Raw genomic sequence first — 14,126 nt, 5'->3', positions numbered from 1 at the left:
TCTTGTTCGGTAAAATCTGGCCATCGTGTTGATATGAAATTCATTGTGATGGCACATCCGGTTATTGAGATATGAATCTTCTCAGAAACCTGATCCGCTGCACTAGCCATGTCTGATATCATATTAATCGGTAGGTTCTGGGGATCGATAATATGTAATTATTATTTGTGTGCCGGCCGCGTAGGTCGGCCTAGAGAACATGTCAGGATTATGGGGCTGTTGAAAGCCCCTGCCCAGATGTGATTACCATAATTCGGCCTGGGGGGCCGACTCTGGAAGCCCGCCTCTGAACTCAGCTCCATTAAAAGTGAATGAGCTGCCCGGGCAATTCAGTCCTCCCAATTCCACCTTTGCGAAAGCACCTTGCCAGCCAGAGGACACAGGGCTGGCGGCCATCTTGTCTAAGCTGAAGCAAAGGACACATGGCTAGCGGCCATCTTGATTGGCCATCTTCTGTAACCTGGAACAAAGAACTCTGCTGAACTTGAAACCAAGGACTTGATGATTTTCCCACAAAAGGACATATTTCCACAAACCCTAAGTATTTTCTCCCTTTTATTTTTCATACTGGCTATTACTGTTTTAATAATTGTTGATTTTAATAATTGTCTGTATATATTAATTATTTATTTTGCCTGTGAATAAAAGACTTTATCAAAGTCATTCACTGTTCCGCTACCCTGCTTTTCAGCCATACACAGAAACTGAACTCAGATCTCTGAAGAGACGCTACTATTGGTTGTTGTTGGCTAGACAGAATAGAGTGTGTTTAACCGTTTTTATTCGCAGGACTAGTCAGTCAGTGGGCTCCTCGGGCCCATGGTAACCGAGGTGGTGGCAGTTATACCCTGAATTAGTGTGTATTTTTGTAATTACCGTACCTCACAGGCTCCCTTCTGGTTTGTCTGCGGCTAATTCCCAACGGTTCCTGCGCATTGATTGCGACCAGAGTTCGCACGATCCGTGCGCTGGCACCGTTTAGAAGGCCATTTGTGGTCATCCTGAGGGCCTCCTGTGACAAAATATTACTGGTTACCTAGCAGTCCTGCTGATCTTCTGGCAAAAGTCAGTCAAAACCCTGAACCAAGTATGAGTATGTGGCTAATTCAGACAGACTTGAGTCAGAGCACTTTATCAGCATGCTTGTTCAGGGTCTAGAGCTAAAAGTATTAGAGACACAGGATCAGGGAGACAGCCAGGCAACTTGCATTGTTTAAAAGGAAATAAATATGGCAGCTTCTATATCACTCTTTCATCGGATTCACTTTAAAGGGACTCAGCGCTCTAAAATTAAAAATATTTTATACATACCTGGGGCTTACTCCAGCCCCATCTGCTGCGATGGCTCCCACGCCGCTGTCCTCCGCTGCCTGCAGCTTCGGGAACCGGGTCCCTGCACTTCCGTCAGTCGTAGCCAGTCTGGCGTAAGATGTGCGCTCTCTACGTATCTCTCCAGCAGCTGCTACAACTGACGGAAGTGCGGGGACCCAGTTCCCGAAGCTGCGGGCAGTGGAGGATGGCAGCGTGGGAGCGATCGGAGCGGATTGGGCTGGAGGAAGCTCCAGGTATGTAAAATCTTTTTAATTTTAGAGCTCTCGTACACTTTAAGGTATACATTAGGTAAATGTGACATTAGCTGCACCTTGAAATAACAAACATGCTTTCCATAGTACTTTTCCACTGCTGCTTCTTACCCATAGCTCATACTGCTGTTTTTTTTTCTTTTCTCTGCATGGAAGTTGCTATTTTTCTGGTGACATCAGCACTGACAGGGGCGTAGGAATAGACCCTGCAGCCCCTGCAGTTGCAGGGGGGCCCCTAGCAAGTCGGGGGCCCGGAGGAGGAAAGGCTGTCACCACCGGCGTACCTACCGGGGATGCGACTTTCTCAGCCGCAGGGGGGCCCGGCCGCCCGGGGCTGCTCTGGGGCCTGCTCACTGTCCGTGGGGGGAGCGCTGCTCTGGACCCCCCAGCAAGGTGCTCAACTGGCGGCAGCGTCTAATAGACGCTGCGCCAGTTCATTCCCCGCAGCCCCGCTTCAGCAGCCTGCATAGTCTCCGGCAGGCAGAGCAGGGCTACGGCAAGATGGCCGCCGAAGAAGCCCTACACTGGAGACTTTGTGTCTCTAGTACAGGGCTTCGGCAGCCATCTTGCCGTAGCCCTGCACTCTGCCTGTCAGCGCGGGAGATGTGCTGCAGCCAGGAGGACTCGGGGAGCTGCGAGCCAGAGATGCCGGGAGAGGAGAAGACTTCTGTCAGGTAAGTGAATTGTTTTTTTTTCACAGGTGCATTTTTTTTTCTAATGTCTGCTGCCTACATTGTGATTTTCAGGTGTCTGCTGCCCACATTGTGATTTTCAGGTGCCTGCTGCCCACATTATGATTTTCTGGTGTCTGCTGCCCACATTACGATTTTCTGGTCACTGCTGCCCACATTGCGATTTTCTGGTCACTGCTGCCCACATTGCGATTTTCTGGTGTCTGCTGCCCACATTACGATTTTCTGGTGTCTGCTGCCCACATTACGATTTTCTGGTGTCTGCTGCCCGCATTACGATTTTCAGGTGTCTGCTGCCCACATTACGATTTTCAGGTGTCTGCTGCCCACATTGCGATTTTCAGGTGTCTGCTGCCCACATTGCGATTTTCAGGTGTCTGCTGCCCACATTGCGATTTTCAGGTGTCTGCTGCCCACATTACGATTTTCTGGTCACTGCTGCTCACATTGCGATTTTCTGGTCACTGCTGCCCACATTGCGATTTTCAGGTGTCTGCTGCCCTCATTACGATTTTCAGGTGTCTGCTGCCCACATTACGATTTTCAGGTGTCTGCTGCCCACATTACGATTTTCTGGTGACTGCTGCCCACATTGCGATTTTCTGGTGACTGCTGCCCACATTGCGATTTTCTGGTGACTGCTGCCCACATTGCGATTTTCTGGTGACTGCTGCCCACATTGCGATTTTCTGGTGACTGCTGCCCACATTAGGATTTTCTGGTGTCTGCTGCCCACATTACGACTTTCTGGTGTCTGCTGCCCACATTACGACATTCTGGTGACTGACTGCTGCCCACATTAGGATTTTCTGGTGACTGCTGCCCACATTAGGATTTTCTGGTGACTGCTGCCCACATTACGATATTCTGGTGACTGCTGCCCACATTAGGATTTTCTGGTGACTGCTGCCCACATTAGGATTTTCTGGTGACTGATGCCCACATTGCAATTTTCTGGTGACTGCTGCCCACATGGCGATTTTCTGGTGACTGCTGCCCACATTGCGATTTTCTGGCCCACATTACGATTTTCTGGTGAACACTGCCCACGTTACGATTGTCTGGTGAATGCTGTCCACGTTACGATTTTCTGGTGAACGCTGCCCACATTACGATTTTCTGGCCCACATTACGATTTTCTGGTGAACACTGCCCAAGTTACGATTGTCTGGTGAATGCTGTCCATGTTACAATTTTCTGGTGAACTCTGCCCACATTACGATTTTCTGTCCCACATTACGATATTCTGGTGAACGCTGCCCACATTACGATTGTCTGGTGAATGCTGCCCACGTTACAATTTTCTGGTGACTGCTGCTCACGTTACTATTTTCTGGTGACTGGTGCCCACATTACGATTTTCTGGCCCACATTACGATTGTCTGGTAAAATGCTGCCCACTTTACAATTAATTTACAGTGAAACGCTGCCCCATTACGATTATTTGGCACCTATGGGGGGGCCCCATCCAAATATTCGCAGGGGGGCCCAGTGATTTCTAGTTACGCCCCTGAGCACTGAGTAGAAATTCAGAGGCTTTTCAGCCTTCTGTGCCCAGGTACCTTAGTCTTCCATCTGACACAGTTCTCAGACACACAGAAGCAGTTTCTTATCACACCTTTGTTTGTAGTAAAGAGACATCGACCCATCCTGGATTTAGTGTAAACAGAAAATGCCCAAAGAAAAGAAAAAAAAGATTCACTTTGAGGTGTAGGTGGGTCTTGATCTGCAGAATTAGCTCTTCTGTGTTGAGCTATGTGCTTTCTGGGGGAGGCTGATTTGTCTCCCAATATACAAAGATATGCAGACTTCAGTATATGTAACTGTATACACCAAGTTGCTTTGCTTGAGTTTGGTTGTTGGATCCATAGCGTGTACAAGTTTCTGTCTTAGAAACTCCTTTCTTTGGCTACACCATGACTTATATAAATGAGAGCCTCAAGAAAAACTACAGTATATTCTGGCGTATAAGACTACTTTTTAACCCTGGAAAACCTTCTCAAAAGTCGGGGGTCGTCTTATATGCCAGGTGTCATATTGAAACTTCCGAGCAGTACTGTAGAATCTGCGGTTGCCGCATACGGTGGGGGGGAGCTCAAAAACGTCCACGGCCACATCCCCACCCTATGCGGCGACCGTATGAAATCAGCAAGGATAGTGCTGTACAAGTATGGTAGAAAAAAATCCACTCACCAGGATTCCTGGAAAGAAGTGACTCAATGCGGTCCCGATGACAAGGTGAGGGGACACCTCACTGGGAGGTGTAAGTGAAGGGTGGAGCAAGCTGCAGACTTCCCGGACGCCCGGGGTATGGAAAAAAGAGAGAGAGTGGCACTGTGTCCAGAATAACATGCCTCTTTTACCCCTGTGGCCTGCCCTTGTATCCCACTACCATACCTCCTCCTTCTCTGTCTCTCAGATCTCACTCCTGAGGACAGCGGTGAAGTAATGAACAGTTTTGTTATTTAGCACATCACTGTATCCAGGCTAATGTTTACTTGGACATCTGTGTTTTCACTCTTTTGTCTTATTCAAACCTTTTTTTTTTTTTTCCGGAGCAAGGCATATCTAAACTATTAACCAAAGATTATTTTTTTATTGAATCATTATAAATATATCTTCCATTACAGGAGAGTATGTCCACCTGCCTTTAATTTTCAAAGAGCTGCGCATGGAAGGATTCACAGTCCAACGATGGCTGAACAGATATGATGAGGGTCTGGAAAAACTTCTGAAGTGGGTTGTTGAGGTAATTCCTCTTCCTTATTGGATAAGGCTTATCTTATTTAATGGTTATAGCAAAAGCACTTCTAGACACAAGATAAGTTTTATGTTATAGGGACAACAGCATTCCAGTGAATCCTTATTTGGACAGGTTAGAAAACATATTCCTGTTGCTAATGTCTCTTATGAAATAATAGCTACACTGGCTATACCTGCTGCTCACTCATCTTCCCTTCCCTTTCAATGACTAGAAGAAATTGGCCAAGCCAAGCATTCATGGAAATGTGGGAGGCCACAGACAAAATGGCTTGAAGTTAGGTGAGACTTTCTTATACAGGTAGCCTTTATCTGATGTGTTTGGCCTTCATTACTCTAACTTGGTAATTTATTACAAAACTGCATTATAACTAATGCACAAAATCATTCTGAAGTTCAGAAACAGACCACACTTATCAAGATGGAGGAATGCACTTATGTCTGAGCCTTTGTTACACAAACTGATGGTAATGTCATAAAAATCAATTGGTTTGGACCAGCGCAATCAAATCAATATATTAATTCAAGTTATTCTTTAAAAGAGCAATCATAGATCAAATAAATGGCAAATGCCAAAGTTTTTAAGGCAAGTATACCAGTTTGTACATAGCTCCTCCAAAATGAACAGGGGAAAAAAGTCAGCTAAAGAAACAGCTGACAAATTGATCTTTCAGAGCCATGCTCCTTTCTCAAAGCTGTTCAGCTAATGACTCTGGCCTCTCTAAACGTTCACACTTTCATGTTAGAGGTAAACATCCCCTTCAGTCACCATTAGTTGTTGTTCAGTCAGTATTCAGTTGTGTCAAACTCTTTGCGACCCCATGGACCACAGCATGCCAGGCCCCTCTCTCCTCTGCTGCCCCTTGAAGCTTGTCATGTTTGTTGCTTCCAAGATACTACAGTGGGATGCAAAAGTTCGGGCAACGTTGTTAATCATCATGATTTTCCTGTATAAATCTTTGGTTGTTACGATAAAACATGTCAGTTAAATATATCATATAGGAGACACACACAGTGATATTTGAGAAGTGAAATTAAGTTTATTGCATTTACAGAAAGTGTGCAATAATTGTTTAAATAAAATTAAGCAGGTGCATACATTTGGGCACTGTTGTCATTTTATTGATTCCAAAACCTTTAGAACTAATTATTGGAACTCAAATTGGCTTGGTAAGCTCAGCGGCCCCTGACCTACATACATAGGTGAATCCAATTACAAGAGGGGGTCAATTGTAAGATCCCCTCCTCTTTTAAATTTCTCTGAAGAGTAGCAACATGGGGGTCTCAAAACAACTCTCAAATGACCTGAAGACAAAGATTGTTCACCATCATGGTTTAGGGGAAGGATACAGAAAGCTGTCGCAGAGATTTCAGCTGTCTGTTTCCACAGTTAGGAACATATTGAGGAAATGGAAGACCACAGTCTCAGTTCAAGTTAAAGGGACACTACAGCGAAAAACTGTAAAATGTAAAATATGTACAAACATATACAAATAATAAGTACATTTTTTTCAGAGTAAAATGAGCCATAAATTACTTTTCTACTATGTTGCTGTCACTTACAGTAAGTTGTAGAAATCTGATGGAAGTGACAGGTTTTGGACTAGTCCATCTCTTTATATGGGATTCTCAGGCATATATTTATTTTCAAAAGCCCTTAGTGAATGGCAGTTGCTCTGTCCAACTGCCAAAAAACTGTGTAGCAAGCAGGGAAGCTGGCCAGCATCTTTGTATAAATCCTTTTTAGGGAATATCTTTATAAAGAATAAAAGCCTTGCTGAGAATCCCCTATGAAGAGATGGACTAGTCTAAAGCCTGTTACTTATGTCAGATTTCTACTGCCTACTGTGAGTGATAGCAACATAGGAGAAAAGTAATTTATGGCTCATTTTACTCTGGAAAAAATGCACTTCTTATTAGTGTATGTTTGCACATATTTTACATTTTACAATTTTTCGTCGTACTGCCCCTTTAAGGCTCGGAGTGGCAGACCAAGAAAAATAACGGATAAACAGAAGTGACGAATGGTGAGAACAGTCAGAGTCAACATACCAGCACCAAAGACCTACAACATCATCTTGCTGCAGATGGAGTCACGGTGCATCGTTCAACCATTCGGCACACTTTACACAAGGAGATGCTGTATGCAGAGGAAGCTTTTTCTACGCCCACATCACAAACAGAGCCGCTTGAGGTATGCTAAAGCACATTTGGACAAGCCAGCTTCATTTTGGAATAAGGTGCTGTGTTAAATTGAGTTATTTGGGCATAACAAGGGACGTTATGCATGGAGGAAAAACAACACAGCATTTCAAGAAAAACACCTGCTACCTACAGTAAAATATGGTGGTGGTTCCATGATGCTGTGGGGCTGTGTGGCCAGTGCAGGGACTAGGAAGCTTGTCAAAGTTGAGGGACGCATGGATTCCACTCAGTATCAGCAGATTCTGGAGATCAATGTCCAGGAATCAGTGACAAAGCTGAAGCTACATCAGGGCTGGATCTTTCAACAAGTTATCCACTAAGGCATTCATGCAGAGGAACAAGTACAATGTTCTGGAATGGCTATCTCAGTCCACAGACCTGAATATAATTGAAAATCTGTGGTGTGAGTTAAAGAGAGCTGTCCATGCTCGGAAGCCATCAACCCTGAATGAACTAGAGATGTTTTGTAAAGAGGAATGGTCCAAAATATGTTCAACCAGAATCCAGACTCTCATTTGAACCTACAGGGAGCATTTAGAGGCTGTAATTTCTGCAAAATGAGGATCTACTAAATATTGATTAGGCTAATTTTGTTTAAACAATTATTGCGCACTTTCTGTAAATCCAATAAACTTAATTTCACTTCTCAAATATCACTGTGTGTATCTCCTTTATGATATATTTAACTGACATTTTTTATCGTAACAACCAACGATTTATACAGGAAAGTCATGATGATTAACAATGTTTCCCAAACTTTCACATCCCACTGTATCTAGCCAACTTATTCTCCGCCATCCCCTCCTCTTTGTTCTTTTGATCTTTCTAAGGAATAGATAGATAGATAGATAGATAGATAGATAGATAGATAGGCAGATACAATAATCTTGATTTTTTTTTAAGCTTCCAGTTTTATCTTGTGCATAAGACTCTGTATAACCATGACTGATTCTGAGTTGCTTGTCATTACACAGGGGAAGCTAAAGTGCCACGAACACGTCACCAAGGGCTTTGACAATATTCCCTCAGCATTTATTGGGATGCTCAAAGGAGACAACATTGGCAAGGCGATAATAACAGCAAAATAGTTGTGTGTTCTTGGTTGAAAGTCACTTAGATAACATTTCATATGAATTGGGAGACATGATGTTTTAACTAGTGTCACAATAAATTCAAAGTACCCAGTACAGAAAAAAAAAATCGCAGATTGTGTTCAATATTGAAATAAATGTTAGCTTTTTCCTTTTTCACGTGTTATATTGCTACTCAGATAAACAAGTATAGAAGTATGTAACAAGTAAAAGTTGTGAAAAATCATATGAATGTGTTGAACTGTGCTTGTACCTTATAACCCTAGTCCCCAGTTTAAGAGAATCTGAGATGAGATGGGTAAAAGAATTCATACTTACCTAGGACTTCACTACTACCTGCTCAGGCACAGAATGCTGCCGGCAACATGAACACGGACGCATGCACACTGCCAGGCCGCGCATGTGCAGAAGAGCCCATCTGACATCTGACTGAAGGCAGTTTACCAGGGCTGATAGCAGGTGAACGGAAGCATCCGGGAGGACAGTGAGGGAGGGGGCTAGAGGAAGCCCCAGGTAAGTATGATTTCTTTTACCCCCCTTGTCTCAGGTTACCTTTAAACGCTTGACTTCACATATACACATTGCTTTTCCCTTATGGACTAGAGCAGTTTTGCAGGTTTAGGTATTTCCTGTTTAGTAAGCAATAGTTTAACAGTATTTCTATGGCAACATTTTTTCATTGCATACCCTGTCACTTGTGAATTATATATGAGTACTCTACCTAAGCCCATTTAAAAACGGGCTCTAGGTAGTGATACCGCCGCCACCGCTGCTGCATGTTAGTGGGCACGTGCACCCGTCCACCGCGCATACGCCCCCCCTGCTCCCTGGCCCATCCACCTGTCCCAACGGTTGACTGTACTGTGCACAAAACCACGGACACACAGACAGGGAAAGAGGATGACGCAGAGACAGTTAGGTTTTATTTTAGAAGATTATTCCACTGTTACACTTCATTGACAAAGGGGGTTTGTGCTGAAACAATCATCTGTATATGAAAACAGATTGATAGAATGAATATTCTAAAATCCTCTTTGAGCATGCGGTCCCTGAAATTCACTTGGACTTTGGAATTATAATTTTTTTTTAATTATTCTATATTTTTACTTATATTGTATTATATTGTCTTCTTATTTTCAAAAATGTTACATTTTTTTTATTGTAGCCCCTCCCTCCCCCCGCCAGCCAATCATTGCGATCAGGGCCGGATTTATGGCAAGGCCGCCTAGGCCATGGCCTAGGGCACCGGATAATTGACCTAGTTTAGGGTGTCTGAGGGGCATTGTGTGACGCAAACACTCCATGAAAGAGTCTGCTGCCCAACCGCGTTATCATTCGTTCTGGCTGCTGGCTGCACTCTCCTACACCAGTACACAAGCACATGAAAGCCAGACCCAATGCAGCCACCCGGCATCAGAGTTTGCAGAAAGCAGAGGGCGGTCGCACATGAACCGGATCTGGCTGCCTCCTGTTATGCTGCTGGCTGCTTGTGTACTGGTGAAGCAGCGGAGAAGAGTTCAGCTGCGGATAAAATTACTGCATGGTCGGGCAGCGGGCGCTTTCAAAGTGAGTTTGCACAGCAGGCTTAATGGCAGGTCTGACTTGAACATGGGGTGGAACTGTGTAAGAGCCGGGCAGGCAGAGACAACTAACATACAGCCTTGCCTGCAGCTAAGATCAGCCTGGACTAGGACTATGGAGTCTGAAGAACATCCTGCAAAGATAAGAAGGGACACTGGCACTTTTTTCTACCCACCAGTCCAGACTGCAAATCATGGTGGATTCGGGGGAAGGGAAGAATGCTCAGGTAAACGGGACATGAGTTCAGCTCACAGGGGGGGGGGGGGGGGTGTGAATCAGAGCAGCCTTTTACAGTGCACAGAGGAAGGGAAGCACTGTCATAAGCATTAGCCTATGACAGCCGATCGCTCTTCAGCTTCTCTAGGGGACAGCCGAGTGACACGGATGTCCCCAGTACAGCGCTGCTCTAGATCGCAGCACTGTACAATGTAAATAGATGGCGGTTTTGCTGTCTTAACAGTCTCCTAGCGGCAATCGCCACTGGGAGACTGATGTCAGAGCGAAGCCAAGTGGATATGCGCACGCATCGCCACGTGCGATCCCCTGCAATCTCCGCCCCCAGGATTTCACGACAATTAGCAGTGAGCAGTCCTGGGGCCGTCACGTCCACGCCAATTGGTGTGGAGTGGTCGGCAACTAGTTAATATGATTCTGTCCTTTCTTCTTATGGTCTCTAACATTCTTAAATGATTACACTGGCGATACTGGATATTTCCTTTTCCTACAGCACTTTGGTGGATACTCTGGCTTGGCACAAAGGCAGGGCTGGTCCTAGACTTTTTGCTGCCTGAGGCAAACTTGTGAGGATACCACCCCCCCACACACTTACCGATTTGGAATGATCACACAGTATCTGACAATTTACTCTGATTAATTTAATTCAAATGAAACTCTGCTGCTCTCCTGCCTCCCCCCACCTCACTCACTGTCAGACTCCCCACACAGCACAACAAGCTGCTTTTCCCCAATGATGACCTCTTCACCTCGCTCACAGTTCAGAGATGCTGCCCCTGTAACCTCTGCGCCTCATGCAAGTGTTTCACCTTGCTTCATGACAGAACCGGTCCTGCACAAAAGATTGATTGTTTTCTTATCTTAACCACTTGAGGACCCAACCTTTACCCCCCCCTTAAGGACCAGCGCTGTTTTTTGTGATCTGTGCTGGGTGGGCTCTGCAGCCCCCAGCACAGATCAGGGTGTATGCTGAGCGATCAGATCGCCCCCCTTTTCTCCCCCCTATGGGGATGATGTGCAGGGGGGGGTCTGATCGCTCCTGCTGGCTGTATTGTTGCGAGGGGGGCACCTCAAAGCCCCCCTCCGCGGCAAAATTCCGCTTCTCCCTCTCCTACCTTGCCCCCTGGTGATCGGGGCTGCTCAGGACCCTATCCGTCCTGTGCAGCCTGTGACAGGACGTCCCCTGTCACATGGCGGCGATCCCCGGCCGCTGATTGGCCGGGATCGCCGATCTGCAGCAGCGCCGTACAATGTAAACAAAGGAGACATAGGTCTCCTACGTTTACATTTAGTCTGCGAGCCGCAATCAGCGGCTGGCAGGCTATTCACGGAGACCCGCTCCGTGATCTGACAGGAAACGGCCGCTCGCGCGAGCGGCCTTTCCTGATTAATTAGGGAGGCACCTGGCGACGCAGAACTGCGTCGCTGGTCCTCCAGCTACCACTTTGCCACCGCATGGTATGAGTGTGCGGTCGGCAAGTGGTTAAAGGACCAGAACACACACATTTTGCTAGTTCTTATTCCTACTTCCAATATCTCTTTTTTTTGTTCTATGTTGATACCAGAAATCATATATTGTTGTATAAACACTGACACAAGGGGGTGCTCGGACATCCGTTTCCATAGGAAATAGCCATACGTTGTGCATGGCAAGACAAAGGTAAGCAACAACCAAGTCAGTTACTTGTGTGTAAACCAACGCTACCAAATACAATCTGATCCTCAGCTCTCCTTTAAGTTGCTGAGCATTTTACACCACCTCATCATTTCAGGTTTCATAGGGTAAGGCAGGAATACATATTTGTTTAAGCTAGACATGATTGTGAAGAGCTTTATTCTTATGGCCTTTTCTATGACAGCTTAGCAACAGATGCTAGTACTAATATGAGAGAGATTGTTTTCTACTATTGCTATGAAGATGAACCTACTGGAGACACAACAAAAAGCAATTTTCATTAGACAAAGAAATGTAATAAATGTAATCTTTAATGTTTAAAAATCAATTCTTTGGAATTTCGATACATACAGTGGGATGCGAAAGTTTGGGCAACCTTGTCAAGAGTCATGATTTTACTGTATAAATCGTTGGTTGTTACGATAAAAAATGTCACTCAGTTAAATATATCATATAGGAGACACACACAGTGCAGGGGCAAACTCAGGATTTTCAAGGGGGGGGGGGGGGATTCCTGAAAGGTATCCCTCAGACACGCACAATACAGTATAATAATATGGTAGGACATCATACTGGTTACACATAATGCAATTTCTCATCTGACTGACAGGATCTGAGAATTATTTCCTAAATGATCATTCTGCTCCCGATCGACAACGGGATTGATCAGGAACAGTTTGAATACAGATAATAATGAGGACAGCCAACATTGCTAATGAAGGGGACCCAGCAGGGGCACAGGGCTGTGCTCATACCTGAATCTGTTAAGTTCTCCAGAGCTGCTCCATGCTCTGTACACATGCTGCTGCTACATCCAAAGTCAACTGTAGCAGAGAAAGAAAGGGGGCAGTGCTGTGAGCTGCAGGATGCCTGCAGATATTCTGGTGTCTCAACTTGTGCCTGTCCCCAGACACTGCACCAGCCCTGGTCTGAGGGGGGATTCTGGGCAGCTTTAATCCCCCCCCCCCCATTTGCCTATGCAGTGATATTTGAGAAGTGAAATTAAGTTCTTTGGATTTACAAAAAGTGTGCAATAATTGTTTAAACAAAATTAGGCAGGTGCATAAATTTGGGCACCACAAAAAAGAAATAAAATCAATATTGAGTAGATCCGCCTTTTGCAGAAATTACAGACTCTAAACGCTTCCTGTAGGTTCCAATGAGTCTCTGGATTCTCTTTGAAGGTATTTTGGACGATTCCTTTTTACAAAACATCTCTAGTTCATTCAGGTTTGATGGCCATGGACAGCTCTCTTTAACTCGCACCACATATTTTCAATTATATTAAGGTCTGGGGACTGAGATGGCCATTCCAGAACATTGTACTTGTTCCTCTGCATGAATGCCTTAGTGGATTTTGAGCAGTGTTTAGGGTTGTTGACTTTTTGAAAGATCCAGCCCTGGCGCAGCTTCAGCTTTGTCACTGATTCCTGGACATTGGTCTCCAGAATCTGCTGGTACTGAGTGGAATCCATTTGTCCCTCAACTCTGACAAAATTCCCAGTCCATGCACAGCCCCACAGCATGATGGAACCACCATATTTTACTGTAGGTAGCAGGATTTTTTTTTGTAATGCTGTGTTCTTTTCCCTCCATGCATAACGCCCCTTGTTATGCCCAAATAACTCAGTTTTAGTTTCATTAGTCCACAGTACCTAATTTCAAAATGAAGCTGGCATGTCCAAATGTGCTTTAGCATTCCTCAAGTGTCTCTGTTTGTGGTGTGGGTGGAGAAAAGGCTTCCTCTGCATCACTCTCACATACAGCATCTTCTTGTGTAAAGTGCACCGAATGATTGAACGATGCACATTGACTCCATCTGCAGCAAGATGATATTGTAGGTCTTTGGTGCTGGTCTGTGGGTTGACTCTGACTGTTCTCACCATTCGTCGCTTCGGTTTACCCAAGATTTTTCTTGGTCTGCCACTTTGAGCCTTAACTTGAACTGAGCCTGTGGTCTTCTGTTTCCTCAATATGTTCCTAACTGTGGAAACAGACAGCTGAAATCTCTGAGACAGCTTTCTGTATCTTTCCCCTAAACCATGATGGTAAACAGTCTTTGTCTTCAGGTCATTTGAGAGTTGTTTTGAGACCCCCATGTTACTACTCTTCAGAGAAAATTAAAAGAGGAGGGAAACTTATAATTGACCCCCTTAAATACTCTTTCTCATAACTGGATTCACCTGTGTATGTAGGTCAGGGGTCATTGAGCTTACCAAGCCAATTAGTTCTAAAGGTTCTGGAATCAATAAAATGACAATTTATGCACCTGCTTATTTTATTTAAACAATTATTGCGCACTTAC

General features: G+C 44.9%; 1 protein-coding gene across 2 annotated transcripts in view; it reads left to right on the top strand.

Moving 5' to 3' along the window:
* LOC137551728 (prostaglandin reductase 1-like) overlaps positions 1-8,487 on the top strand; it is a 29,232-nt gene extending 20,745 nt beyond the window's left edge. For both annotated transcript variants that reach the window (XM_068271359.1, XM_068271358.1), the window contains exons 9-10: positions 4,906-5,024; positions 8,215-8,487. In XM_068271359.1, coding sequence (XP_068127460.1) covers positions 4,906-5,024; positions 8,215-8,328 — 233 coding nt within the window. In that variant the 3' untranslated portion in view covers positions 8,329-8,487. The remainder of the gene's footprint in view (positions 1-4,905; positions 5,025-8,214) is intronic.
* Positions 8,488-14,126: the final 5,639 nt, after the last annotated feature.

The sequence above is a fragment of the Hyperolius riggenbachi genome, chromosome 1 (assembly GCF_040937935.1).
Source record: "Hyperolius riggenbachi isolate aHypRig1 chromosome 1, aHypRig1.pri, whole genome shotgun sequence".
NCBI classification, from domain to species: Eukaryota; Metazoa; Chordata; class Amphibia; order Anura; family Hyperoliidae; genus Hyperolius; species Hyperolius riggenbachi.
Note: the sequence above shows the minus strand (reverse complement) of the source record. Positions and strands in the feature narration are given on the sequence as shown.